Source organism: Leishmania major, chromosome 23, assembly GCF_000002725.2.
Source record: "Leishmania major strain Friedlin complete genome, chromosome 23".
Taxonomy (NCBI): domain Eukaryota; phylum Euglenozoa; class Kinetoplastea; order Trypanosomatida; family Trypanosomatidae; genus Leishmania; species Leishmania major.
In genome coordinates, this window is record NC_007264.2 from 379,425 (window position 1) to 393,394 (window position 13,970).

Sequence of the window (13,970 nt, forward strand, 5' to 3'; positions counted from 1 at the left end):
AGCTGCAGTATTCCGTGAAGGCGATGCAGCGTGGGGGCGTTGCGGAGCTGCCGAATATCTGGCTGCGCCCACGTGCGTGGACGCCCATGGCTGGTGCGAGAAGCAAGCAAAGAGATGCTCGTAGCAAACGGCGTCGCCGGCCGGCACAACCACAAGCAGCAGTGAAGCATTCGTCGTTTCCGTCGCCTTCGCTTCTCCTTCTCGCCCCCACGCGCTTCGAGAGGCAGACGCGAAAGATCTGCAGGAGTCACCGATGGCGCACCGCCTTCTCGAGCACAGGCCGACGCGAGTAGGATTTGGTAGAACGCGCGGTCGGAACAATGCTGCTGATGAGCGGCAAAGACGGTGGCGCGTCCTTCTCAAGCGCCACGCGTCGTGTGGGTAAAGGCAACGGCACACCTGCGTTGCGGCAGGCGTCGAAAGAAGCAGAAGAGGGGACGCAAAACAAAAAAGAAGTACTGCACGAGCATGGCGTCTGAGCAAGAGAAAGAGGGCGTGCCGCCAGTGCCGTTGAAAGCACCTATCACCCACACACGCAGACACACACCCGCCTTGCTTTCCAACCAGCTCAACGAAAACTGCTCGCACAGGGTATAGGCAGTCCGTGTGCGCATCGCCTAAGTTCATGTAACGTAGTGGCTCCTGTTGATTCCGGCCCGGCAGCTCTCAGCCGCCGCTTGCGCGGTCTCTTCTCCCATTCGCTCTGCTTCTTTTCTTCGTGTGTGTGTGTGTGGGGGGGGGGGTGTAGGTGGTCAACTCGAAGCAGGTGAGAGCGTGAGGCGGGTGTCGTCGCGCATGAAAAGAAGAAACGGAGGCATGAAGAGCCTCAATCAACGACGCACAGCGCCGGCAGTCTACAAGGATCACGTGCCCTCTTTTCTGTTTTTTTCATTCTTATCGCAGATGTGCTTTCCCCTCCGTCGCGGATACGCTCCTGCGAAGTTACCGTTCGCATGCCCACGAGGAAGTGCGTCCCTGCCAAGCACGCGAGTGCCACTCCCCCTCCTCCTACGATTGGAGGACGGACACGTGCAGTCTCCTTCATGCTTTTCTTTCCTTTGTGGCGTCCCGTGCCGCTGCTCGCGCAAACATGCACGTAGAGAGTGAGAGGATGGCAAAGCACCAAAACACACGCGCATACGGGTGCTATGCGTACAGGCAGTGTTGCGCACCGGCTGCGGTGGCTGCACCGCCGCCCCACAGCTCCAGCACGGTGCGGTGCTCCATCTCTAGTCGATGGAGCCGCGAGAGCACTAGCCCGTACACGGGCACGTGGTCGCTGAGTGCCGCACCGCGCAACCGCAGTTGTGCACTACTCTCCTGCCACGCCGCTCCACTCTCGACAAACTCGGTATCCATCGTCTGTATGGTAACGAGATACTCCTCGTCGCCGCGGAGAAGCCGGATCAGTCGACTTATAGGGCCTTCCCACGATGCTCGCAGGGCTTCGCGAGCGGCTCGTTCTGCGTCCGTCATTGCAACGAAAGAAGCACTTACCTCTTTCGTGAAGGGAGTGGCGGCGGCCGTCGAGTCATGCCGCAGGACTGGGCAGGGGCTCGCTGGTGCCATCAGTGGCACCGCTGCAGCACCACCGGTGGCACCCGCGCCACGCGGTGTTTGCAGGCCCTCGAGGATCGGGTCAATGCTCATCTTCGCGATCTGCGTCAGCTCCTGCACCTTGCCCTTAAGAGGGGTTAAGTAGTCCCGCCAGGTGGCCTGAATGGTGGGCAGCAGTAGCCCTTGGCGAATGCGCTGAGAAACGAGCCAATCCATCCCTGTGCGGCCTGGGGAACCTACCGGCCCAGTGAACGGAGTCGGCGACGGCGGAGTGCTGTCCGCGAAAGGCGAGGAGGCGTCAGCGACCCGCCCACCGCTACCGTTGGCATCGAGCAAGACGTGCTGCAGCGTGTGCAGAAGAATAGCGTAGTTGCAGCGCACCTGGTCCAGAACGCCGTCGCTCGGTCGCGCGTCCATGAACGTCTCTGGGACCACGTTGGCCACGTAAGGGCCGAGTCGGCGCAGACAATGCAGCTCTGCCTCCTCGGCAGAAACCCGCGCCGGAAACGCCGCGGCCATCGTGACAGCACCGGTGCCCGCCGCCTTTGTCGCACCGATGTGTGGCAATGTGGGTGACAAAGGCAACGGACTTGTGCTAGCCGACGAGAACGAGTCGTGAGTTGCGGGCGGGGGCAGCGGTCCTGGAGCGGCGCTCGGGGTCAAGCTCGCACCAAACGGATCGGCGGCGCACAGACTTGTGTAGGTGGGCTCCAGTACCCCACTCTCTACCGCTGCAGTTGCCGCTCCCGCAGCACCAATGGTCATCGGCGTGGTCCGGCAGTCCGGGGAGCCCGCTCCCATGCTCCGCAGCGGAGAAGCGACTGTGCTGGCAAAGGCAGGTGTGGCCCGGTGGGCAGGGTCAGCGTTCATCAGCACCGTCTGCGGCTCGCTGAACACCGGCGCCGGAGTCGCGGTCGTCCGCCGCAGGTTGACGCCTATCTTCGTCAGCCACTTCGACCCGGTCTCGCTCAGCCGCTGGAGTGCCCTGCTGCCCTGCAGCATTTTCTGAATGCCAGCACCACTGGCCACATGGCCACCTGGTCTCTTCGCATCCAAGTTGCCTGCGCCGGTGCCGCCGAAGAGATGAGTTGATGTATTGGCTACGGCCCCAGCGCGGCTCGCCAGCGCCTCCTGCAGCGATCTCTCGGGCTTGATAACGCCACCGCTGAAGTAGCATACGAGGAAGCGGTCGACGTTGTGCTCGATGAGCGTCAAATACGCCTCGGTGCAACTATTTTTGAAAGTGTAGTAGCTTTCCGCGCGACTCTGGAAGGCGATGAGGCTCTGCTCCCACTCGACGATGTACGCGGGCCGAGGTGCCGGCTTCGCATCAGACATGGACAACGACGGCCTCGAACTGGCACTACCACGCCCATCACCGGTGGCAGGAGCAGAAGCCCTGCATCCTGTCACTTGCTCGCTACTATCTGGGAGTTCGATTGCGTTTTCGGTGCCAGATAGAGACTCCTCAAATCTACATTGCCACTTCAAGTTTGCCAGGGTGGGGGAGATAAAGGACGAGCTTGCGACGCCCGCGTTACGACTCGCCTCCGCAGCAGCCGCCCCATTCACGGACAGAGATCGGGAATGGCCGGTGGATAACTGCTGCGGGGATGGGGACTGGTTGAGGCTGCTGCACCTGCCCATGGCTGACGCGCGGGACACGTTCAGCGGCTGTGTGAGGCCCGCCAGCGCCTCATTGAGCGAAGGCATTTGAGGACTCCGGCAAAGGATGGTTTGATGAGGCTCTGGCCACGGCAGCGTTGTCGCCGCTGGCGTGGGTGGGACTTGTGGTGGTTGCTGCAGCCGGGGGTGCGGCTGATGTGACGGTGGCTGCCCCTGCAGTAGCTGTGAAGCGTACTGAAGAGGCGGTAGTTCGAACAGCGTCAGCGAGCGGTAGGTGTCCGCCAGGATGGAGGTGGCCTCCGAGGAGGGCCCGGGGTCGCTCACACCGTAGGCAGCGACACCATTGCTGCCGACGGGAGCCATAGGCGGGGTCGTCTGACCGGCAGGTCGACCCCATGCAACGCTTGGGGAATGCACGTGGAACATTGCCGCGGGAGTTGGCCCACCTCCGCCAGCGCTCATCACGGATGCGTCCTCCACGCCGTCGGCTGCTACTGCTGCGCCACATGATGAAGTTAAGGGAAACAAGAAGCCACGACTCAGATTGTCGTTACCGGCAGTGCCCATGTAAAAGCTGTGGTTGTGATTCGGCAGCGTGGCGGAGCAGACGGATCCGTCTAGCACCTTCCGCGGCGACCCGGCACCGACGTTGGCTCTCTCCGCGCCGCCTCCCGGGTGTGGATGCTCCCTCGGGGTTGGGGGGTCGAGCACCCGTGAGAACTGCGTTGGGGCCGGTGCCTGAAAGTGCCCGTGACCCGCATCACTAACGCCGGCACCGGCGCTGCCACTGTTGCCCAGCTGGGCGAAGGTGATGTGCTGCGGTTGCGGTGATGTTTTCGGGGACGACACTCTCATGCCCCCAGAAGTGGCGGCCGCGAATGCCGTCCCGCTGGTGTTGGACGACGCGCCGCCCACCTCCCACGCCGATGACTGTACTGCATACAGACTGCGAAGGGGCGCGCCTTCGCTTGAGTGCCGTGGAGGCGCACCGCTGACGCAGGCAGGCGTCTTAAACGATGGCGCTCGGATAACGTTACCAGCGCTGCCCAGACTGCCCGCGCCCCTTCCCGGGCTCAATGCAGAGGTAACAGGAGATAATGAGTGTCTAAGAGCGCCGCGACTAGCGATAGAGGAAGCGTGTGGCGTCAGCGTGAGCGCAGACACAGGCGTGGTGGGGTGGGACAGACAAGCGAGAGGTGCGGGCACCTGATGATTCTGAGCCTGGCAATCAGCTACCGCCCACGACGGCGCGCCAACCTGGTCCGCCGCGGTCGTCGCCGCGGACGCGGTCAGTGGAACGCCATCCCGCTCTTGAAAGAAATTCACAGCCGTGTGCGCAGCCGTGGAGTCGTGGGCTGTCGCAGTCGGTGCGGGCCTCAGCAGTGGCAGCGCAGCGCCGCTGCTGGTCGGTGGTGTTGACTTTGGGGCAACGTACAATGCTGCAGAGGGCGACATCATTGTGGATGCGCACGCCGTGCCACCGGCAGGGCTCCCCGCTGCCGCAAGACTCAAAGGTGACCCGGAGAGGCAGCAAGACGGCTGCACCTGATGAAAGCTAGATGCCCATGTGGGGCCCAGACCGGGCGACGGCCGTGTATCGACTGCGGTGACTCTCATCGATGGAGAAGCGACGGGGCTTCCGCTCGGGTTGTAGCCGAGCACGTCCTGCCCAGGGGAAGCGACGGCGTGTCGAGAAAACGGCGCCCCCGAAATGGGGCACGCCGCCGGCGACGGCATTACTGGGGCCGGTGCCGCCACAGTCGGCGGAGATGCTAGAGGTTGAAAAACATTGCGCTCAAGATGTGGCTGCTGCAGCGACAGCGGTGCAGCGTGGGGGCCCGGATGCGCCTGCTGACTCCCGCCACCACCCGTTGCTACCGCCGTCAGTGGTGCGGCGGTCTCACAGGCAGCGCCGTCGCCGACCTCGGACGGCGGGAGCGCGGTCCTACTGCAGTGACCGCACTGCGAGCCGTTTAACGGCGCACGATGCTCGTTGGGGAGTGGGCTTGCATGGTGATGTTTCATTGCAGAGGACGCACCAAGCGTGGTTGGTCTGCTACAGCGTGTAGGGGCCACGGCGGCCGGCGGGCAGCTGCCGCTGTTAGACTCACACATCATGCCAGACGTGTGCGCCGCCATAGACACGCCGGCGAGCTCCTCAGCAGCGGTGACCACCGACACAACAGGTGGCAGCGCTGCCCACATGTGTGGCGGTCAACGAAAAAAAAAGCAGATCGGGCCGGTACACACGCGCAGAGTTGGCACCATAAGAATGAGAAAGGGAGAGCTTGTGAGTGTGCTCGGGATGGTAATGAACACTGGCACAGCAGCAGCGGTGGGCACGATGCACATATGCGAACAGAGAAGCGAAAACAAAAAAAAGGAGGGGCAAATACCGGCAACGATGACGACGACGATGACTACCAGGCACCACCACCAGGCACTCTACCGTGAATGAAGGGCGGTGAGGGGAAGACTTGAAGTGAGGAGAGTGTGGTGTGTGGCAGGACAAGGCAGTGTTGTGGGAGTCGACGAGCGGATAGGGTGCAGATGCATACATAACGACAGAAATCGGAGAAAGACAGCGACTGCAGTCGAGGCACACAAGGGAAATGAAAACAGCAACGGCAAGTTAGACGTGTCTCACCTCCTCTCACCACCGCCCTTTCCCGCTCTCCCCCTCTCTCGCAAACCAAAACTAAAGTTGTTCGATGCCGACGATGGCGCTGCTTGCGAAAGAGTTCGAGCTTCGGAAGCCAACGAAGAGCAAGGTGGCACGTCCTTCGTCCAGGTGCATGCCCCTTTCTCCTTCGCCAGCGTGAGAACGGAGCGAAAATGGAAGGCGGGAGAGAAGAGGAGTGCGTTGCACCGAGGCCATTAAGCGAGTCCACCTGTTCGTCGCAGTCCACCCGACTTCGAGGGGGCGGTGTCTGTGCAGTTGCGCCGCCTACACACCGAGAGGGCCATACCAGCAGGCATGGAGCGTGTCTTTCATGCAAGAGCATACATACGCGTGTATATGCTGGTGTCTGTGCACACGGACAAGGATGCCGGGCAACCCAATCCTTCCAGCATGTTGTCTCGCCGGGTGTGGAGACGAAGAGGGGGAGGGGGATCTCGTGGGTGGGCGAAACGTGTGGTGGAGGCGCTGACAGTGAAATCAGCGAGAAACAAGGGTGCCATAAGATCACTACAGCCCTTTTGCTCAACATGGAAGCAGTAAGAATGGCAGGCGGGACGTGAGTTGCGCTTCGACCGGACCAAGAGAAGAAAGCTCGACCGCACCTCCGATCTCGTCACGCTGCTATGCCCCGAGAACACTTCTGCAAAGATGCGTAAAAGGAACAGAGCACGAATAGTTGCCGCAGGGGCTGGCGCACCCACTTGCCGGCTTAGGGAGGAAAAGACGATCCGGGGAAGATCCGGACAGAGAGCGAGCGAGGGTCAGCCGTCAGCGTTCACTGCTCAAGGCACGCCTTCCCCACTGCGTGTAGGTGCGAATCCCTCGCGGCACTCCGAGCACGACGCAGCGCGCCGTGAACAGGCAACGGAGCGCAAAATATGAAAAATATGAGAAAAGGGAAAAAGAATAGCGCTGCTCGAGCCAGCGCCGGTACATCGCGGCGTTGTGGGAGGATGCCGAGCGAAAGAGGAAAGCATGAGGAAGGGGTCAGCATCCGGGGCCCAAGCACCGTCGACTCGGCGAGTCGCTACGCGGAGGAAGGAGAAGGAGATCGACTAGACGGTGAGCGGGTGGGGTGGGAGGGAGAATCAGCAGGTGACACAAACCGAAGAGGGATGGAGCGATAGAAGGGAGCAGCATAGAGAATCCGCGCAATGTTGTACCCCGCAGGAAGAAGAGAAAAAGAAAATGCGAAGTAAGCTTGTACAGGAACCTTCCGACACCTGGAGCGGTTCACGGCGCAACAACGACGGTAGAAGAATCAAGCAGCAAATGAAGGAGGGTCCGCTCGCACACGACGACTTTACGGTAAAAAGAGAGGTGATAGAAGCAACGAACGCACGTGCGCCTTGCATAATCCATAGCCGCAGCAGCAACAGCGGACAGACAACGCCAAGCTTGCCAGCTTGAATTGGTGGTGGGGGGATGAGAGGGCTGCTGTGCGACGATGCAGCAAAAGTGGCGAAAAAGGAGCACGAAATACCCAAAAAAAAAGACCAATGAACAACGGAAACAACTCGAGGTTCGCTTCTCTCACTGTGTGTGTTCGTGTGTGTTCGTGTGTGTTCGTGTGTGTGTGTGTGTGTGTGTGTGTGTGTGTGGCGCTTCCGTGGTTTGCGCTCCCCACATCCTCTTTCTTTGCTTCTGCACCTGACAATGGTGGATACAAAAGGAATCGCAGGTCGAGGAGGGAGGCGCCCCAAAAGGCCTTCGCTCCAGTGCCGCATCGGCGGCGGGTGTGGGGTGAGTGTGTGGGTGCTGTTGTGCACAGGGAAGCCGCAGGAGGGAGGCGGGGCGGTGGAGAAAAGGTTTGAACAGCGCGAAAAAAAAAGGAGGGTGCAAGCAGAGCCGCACGGCAGCACGAGCGAGAGCATTCATGGAGCACACACACACACACAAGACCTGAGTGGGAGATGAGGGAGAGAGGGCAAGAGATATGAAGTGAGAGAACGAGATAGCATGGTGTGTTTGTATGCACAGGCCACGCAGGTGCGGTATGGCCTTCAGGCACACCCTTGGAACTGCTACTATAGCGCCCTGGTGCTTTTTGCGCTAGACTCGGCAGTCTCTTCTGGGAAAGTTGTCCACAACTCCGCTTGGCGCACTGTATGCCATGCCAGCGTCTACATCGGTGTCTATGTACGCCTGAGCGTGTGTTACACACGCGGCTTACACAGCTGCTGCACTTCCCGAGTCACTTTGGTGTTTTTTCCAGCCAAGGAATGTGAGTGTCCCGTTCCATCGGTCGTTCCTCTGATACGAACGCGGGAACGACGAGCACCGAACAAGAACCATGCCTATATAGATAAATATATACGTATACGTATACACATGCATGTGTATACGTATATGCGCCCCTCCACGTGTCCCCCAAGAAAGGCAAAAAAGGTAGAGGAGTTTCGGGAGTGTATGTCCCGTCTCGCTCTGGCACACCCACTCACACATACACACACACACACACAAAAGGAGGAAGGCGTCTCCTCGATGCCCACGCACGCGCACAGACACGCGCAACCGCTGCGCACAAAGCCGAAGGGGTGCAGCGGGAAGAGGGAGAGAGAGGGGTAGAAAGCCATCACGACACACAAACACGTGGAGGACACGACGAGAGAGAAAAAAAAAAAAAGAGAGAGAGTCAGACGCGTCTATCGCACAAGACGCCAGAGGCACGCGACATTCCGCTAAAGGGAAAGAGACACACAAAAGAAAGGAGAGTCCCTCCCTTCCCCATAAAACGAACATGCTGACGAGGCAGTCATATAGAGCAGGAAGGACGAAGAGGAGGAGGAAGGGGGAGGGGGCGATGATGATGGGTATGTGTGCACATAGAAGGCCGAATGAGCGATGGACTATACGAACAAGACCAAACAAGAGAGATGTAAAGCGGACATGACCAACAAACCAAAGACGCACAGAGAGAGAAAGGGCGACAAGGCTGTGACATCTCTAGGAATGCCGACGAGAAGAGGGCGTTGGGTGGGGTGGTGGGCTGAAGGTGACACACAGGCAAGCACACGCAGAGAGAGAGAGAGGGCAAGAGCAAGAGCCGGTTGAAACGGATGTCGAATAGAAAGGAGGACAGAAAGCTAAGGATGTGCACACGACAGAAAGGGCCAAGGGGAGGACGCCAGGGATGGAGAGTGGGGGCGGTGTGGAGAAGGCGAGGGGTGTCAAAACACAACACTCGCACACCAGACAAGAAAACAACAAGAAAACAAAAGCGCACTGAAGAGAGCCGGGCTCGAAGACGAAAAAGGGGGAGGGGGGGAGCAGGAGGGGGGAGGGGGGGAGCAGGAGGGGGGGAGGAGGGGGGAGCAGGAGGGGGGGAGGGGGATGACAAGACGGAGAGACGTGGGAAAGGGGAGGACCGTCGAGTGGGCACAAGAGAAAGCCACGCATAGCGAGACAGCGCGCGAGACAAGAAGCGAGAGACGGACGATGTCAACCAAAAACTAATCCGTCAAGTGAGAGAAAGGGAGAGAGAGAGAGAAGGGGTGAGTGAGCTATAAGCGATGCGCCGCCACCGGCAGGGCCGTGCGTGCGCAGACACGCGAGCCGATATAAATGCTCGCGCTTCCAAGCCCCTCCCCCTCCGCCTCTCCCCCTATGCACATGCGCAGTCACGCAGCATAAAACTGCGCCGATGTGGCGACAGCTACCCGACGCCACAGTGGAACGCAAACAGCAAGACGGACAAGAGCACAAACAATGGAAGCATTAAGGCGTTTTTATTCTGGTAGCCCACGTAAGATCACGCACACACACACACACACACATACATATACATACACACACATGCACACATGTGCACATGCATGTCATACCGAAATCTGTAACGAACGAAATCCGAAAGGGAAACAAAGGCAGAGGCAGAGGCACGGCGCGTGCGCCTGCAAGGCAACGTCACGCCCGACGTAACGATGAATGCACATTTTTTTGTGTGCCTTGAAACAAAACACAAACACACCGCAAGAGCAAGGCGACAACACCAGCTATTTGTAAAAGGGAGAGGGGGTGGAAAGCACATCATGACAGGCAAACATGCACCCCAAACACGCCCATGCAGACGTATGCCGATACCATTCATCGCTCCCTCACACACGCTTTCTTTCCGCACGTGCGCGACTGTGTCTGTGTGCGTTATTGTATGCGCCATGCACCACGAATCCATAGTAAGGGCACCAAAACAAGTGTCGACATGAACCGAGCCAGCTTTGAAACAAGGGTACCGATGAGATACTCACTCCCACCTGCCCTTCTCCGAGGTCGTGAAAGATACGCACATGTGCCCCTATGCGTCGCCTTCGCTCAAGGCACGGCGCACAGAGCAGCAGCAGCAGCACCTACGAGGACGGTAACACACTAGAGAATGATGAGCATCTCCTCGGCAGCAGCCTGAACAACCGATGGTGAGCGGCCTAAGAAGGCCCAGTTGCCCAGACACGCAACGTGGCCCGCTGGCAGAATATTGTCGAGCCGGATGGCTCGAACGCGCCAGCTCATCGTTCGGCGCAGCGTCGCCGCAATGGCGCGAGGAGTTTGACGGTACTGCGGAACATCTGCCTTTGTGGCGGACATCAGTGCCATGGAAGACTCCGCTGGCACGACCACAGATGTGCGCGCAGAGAACGTCATCACACTCTCCGCGGCCGCGGCAGCATTCCCATTCGATTCGCCCAATGTCGACGTTTCGCCTGCCCTCGGAGTCGTCGTTGGAGTCCACAGCCATCTCTCCACTTCCGCGTGCACTGTAGAGGCGACCCTGCGAACGCGCTCGGAGGCCCAGCGAGGATCGCGCAGGAGAGATGTCACGGTACTGCTGTTGCGGCTACGGCGCGACGACGTTACTGAGCCCACGTCGCCGAGGCCGTGAACATCGCTCGTCGAAACACCTTCGCTGCTGCTACAGATGGACCTCCTCAGAAGCGGCGAGGGTAAGATCAAGCTGTCGCGCCGCCGCAGTAGGAAGAACGGTCGCGACAGCAGCGAGCCAACCGTCGATGCTGCAGACGTGGATGACTGCGAGCCATTGTCAAGCTCGTTTCTGCACTCGACCATGTGGTCAGCCAACGGAGCGGCTACATCCTCCACGCGCACCGTCTCTTCATTATGCGCCGGTATCGTTCTCCCGATCGCCCACGATGCAGCGAAGACGAGGGATTGCGTCCTTGTCGCGGTGGTGCTGTCGGGCATCGGCGATTGGGAGTATGACGGAAGCGTCGACGTGGGCGACGCCGTCAAACCTGGCACGGACGATGATGTAGCCTGTGGCCGCAGGGTTGCTGTCATGAAATCGGTGTCATTGGTGTAGCCCTCCACGACACTCACCGGCGTGCCGGCGCACTCACGCGCAGATGCGTGCGACACCTGATGCACCATCTTGGCCGCAGCAGCAGCTGACGAAGGCGCCAAAGAAGAAACAAGGTCCTTCATGGTGTAGCTCTTCGCACGCGTCGACGCAGAGCGCTGAGAATCGTGCCGGACACTGCTGCTGCTGTCGCTGCCGCCGTCGTATGCCTCTTCCTGCTCCATCTCTTCGAAAGAACGCAGCAGAATTGGCTTCGACACCTCCGTCGCCTCGTTCGCAAAGGCTGCCGCGCAGTGCGCCGTGCGGGGGGGCACACCGATGAACTTGGTGTGGTCCGTGTCCACATTCTCGAAAATAAGTGAGCACGTGCCGAATCCGACTAAGATGTCGCGGTGCGTGTTCGCAAACAGCACACGGCGCCGGAAGAGTTGTAGCACGCGCAGGTGAGGCTCGTCAAGGAGGCGTCGCTGCAAGATGCGGTTCGTGTCGGACAAGATGAGTTCGTCGTAGGTCTGGCAGAGCTTCATGCGCGCGAGGCACCAGGCACCAAAGTAGATCGGCCACCAAAGGCACTCCCCAGCACCGCAGTGCGGTGTGGCGACAGTCAGGAAATTCTCAAAGCTCACGTTCAGTCTCTGCAGCCTCTGGCGCAGCGTCACAATGTCGTGGAAGAGCATGGCGTCGCTTGCTCGCGTTTCCGCTTGATCGACGAGAAGAAGATAGAGAAACTCGCGCTGGATAATGCCGCCGAAGCTGTGCGCCATCACAGAGAAGCATATCGGAAGCGGTGCCGCCGCCTCTGTCGAGAGGCGCGCCGCGTCGCTTGTGCCCACTGTGCGAGCGTAAACCTCCCATTTGGCCCGGCGCTGCTGCTCCTTCGACTCCACCTCGTTCAGCCACGTCTGCAGGGCGGGGACCACCTCCGCCAGCATCCTGCGCGCACAAACCTGTGTCCCGGCGTCTGTGCGCAGGTACTCGTTGCTGCCCGGTGAGAAGCACTGCAAGTTGCCGCTGCGGTAGAGACGCCCATTCATGCGGTTCGGGTACTCGATCTGCAAGCGATAGGCAGCCTTATACGCGGCGCGCCGCGCATGCTGCCTGGCCGCCAAGGCATCATCCATGTTTGAGCCGGGAGCCACCTTATGCAGCCCTGAAGCCTTGTCGGCACTGTCTGCAATGTCGCGCATGGAAGCAGCCTGCCATTGATGCCGCTGCGCCGCTGCCGCCGCCTTCATGGGAGCTGCTTCCAACAGCACCTCCTTCACCTCGGTCCTCGGCATCACGTTGTCGTTCGCGGAGCTCACTGAGGTCGTCGTGCTCCCCGGCACAGTCGGCACGCTGCTCGTGAAACTCACTACGGTATGGCGGGCGCCACTGGTGTCGGGGATGCACGCGACAGGGACAGACGCAGAGGGAGGACCACTGGAGCAGCGGTACGTCGGGCACGGGTTGCCGTATAAGGGAAGCGGAGAGCCGGAGAATTCGCCTCGTACACTCGCGCCTCGTTCCCCCGCACATTCAGCCGCCGACATCGCTGCCGTGCGCACCGCTGCCTCCTCCCGCTCAGCAGCCGCCATTATCTCCGTCGCCTCCAGCACGCTGACCTCGTGGTTCACAAAAGCGTCCACGATGACGTTTTCAAAGTCAGCCGCGCTGCCGAGAACACCGTGCTGACATACAATGAAGTGATACGGGTCAACAACTCGGGACTCGGGTGTTATGGCACCGCTTCTGTCCGCGTCTGAACGGCTCGGCAGCGGCGGGCAGGCGAGGCGCGCGTGCACGCGCTTGAAAGCGTCCTGCGGCGTGGAGCTCGACAACAGGCACCATTTGAGAAGACCGTGCAGCATTCGTGTTGTTTCTGTGTTTGACTATGCTGTATAAATATAAATAAATATATGTGTGTGTAGGTGGTGGTTTCTTTTCCGCTCCTGTGGCAGCGCTGCGAGCGTGTTATGGCATAACACAGACACGGCACGCACTGCGAGGGCGAGAGCTGCAAGACACGGAGCGAAAGAAAGAGAGATGCAGAGAGAAAAACGAAAAGGTGCGCGGAGAGCGCCCAGAGAGGCAAGAGATCCGCCACACCGGGAGTCGGAGACAGAATCGCGCTCGGCCGAAATTCATACATAGAAGTATACACAAATCGACAGTCAACAGCAAACACAAGGAAGGAAGGAAAACGGAGCATGTAAAAGCATATATGCCTGTCTGTCCACATCCATAAACCAGGGCCGGTGTACAGACGCGCACCTACGCGAGAGCGAGCCCTGCAGCAGAACCCAGCCAAGAGACACAAAGAAGGCAACGAAAAATCGGAGACGGAAGCCCCTGAGAGAAGGGATAATACACAGGTGGGCGTTCGCGTTAGGGGGTGGGGGAGGAGAAACCACTCTGGCGCGCTCTGCGCACGATGTAAGGGGAGGGGGGGGGAGTATATCAGAGGGAGGGAGGGGGGTGCAGGAGACAGAGAAGACGCGCGACAATCAAAACACAAGAGAGCGAAAACGAAGAAAAGGCGGCGAAAGGCCAAGTGGAAGAGAGAGAGAGAGGGAGAGAGAGATAAGGAATGCCGGATGGGGAACGGCAACAGAAGTCAGCCGCTCGAGCACTGAGAGAGAGAAGGGCGAGCAGTGACCTCTGCGTGTGTGTGTGTGTGCGTGTGTGTGTTCTTGACGTCCAATCTGTTTTCTAGTATAGGTGATGATAGGCACGTGAGAACGCGTTTAGTTCTACGCTGTATTCGTCCCTACCGGAGGGCGAGAAGAGGGTCAGGCGCGCCGCGCATACTTTATG

The 13,970-nt window shown here is 59.7% G+C and overlaps 2 protein-coding genes across 2 annotated transcripts; both read right to left on the reverse strand.

The window, feature by feature from the left end:
• Nucleotides 1-1,146: 1,146 nt before the first annotated feature.
• Nucleotides 1,147-5,388, reverse strand: LMJF_23_0770 (conserved hypothetical protein; the record flags this gene model as incomplete). The annotated part of the gene is made up of 1 exon (XM_001683360.1): nt 1,147-5,388. One exon carries the CDS (start codon nt 5,386-5,388, stop codon nt 1,147-1,149), a length of 4,242 nt encoding a protein of 1,413 aa, XP_001683412.1.
• Nucleotides 5,389-10,228: 4,840 nt separating this feature from the next.
• Nucleotides 10,229-13,024, reverse strand: LMJF_23_0780 (conserved hypothetical protein; the record flags this gene model as incomplete). Its single annotated transcript, XM_001683361.1, has 1 exon — nt 10,229-13,024. The coding sequence occupies one exon, from the start codon at nt 13,022-13,024 to the stop codon at nt 10,229-10,231; it is 2,796 nt and encodes a 931-aa protein (XP_001683413.1).
• Nucleotides 13,025-13,970: the final 946 nt, after the last annotated feature.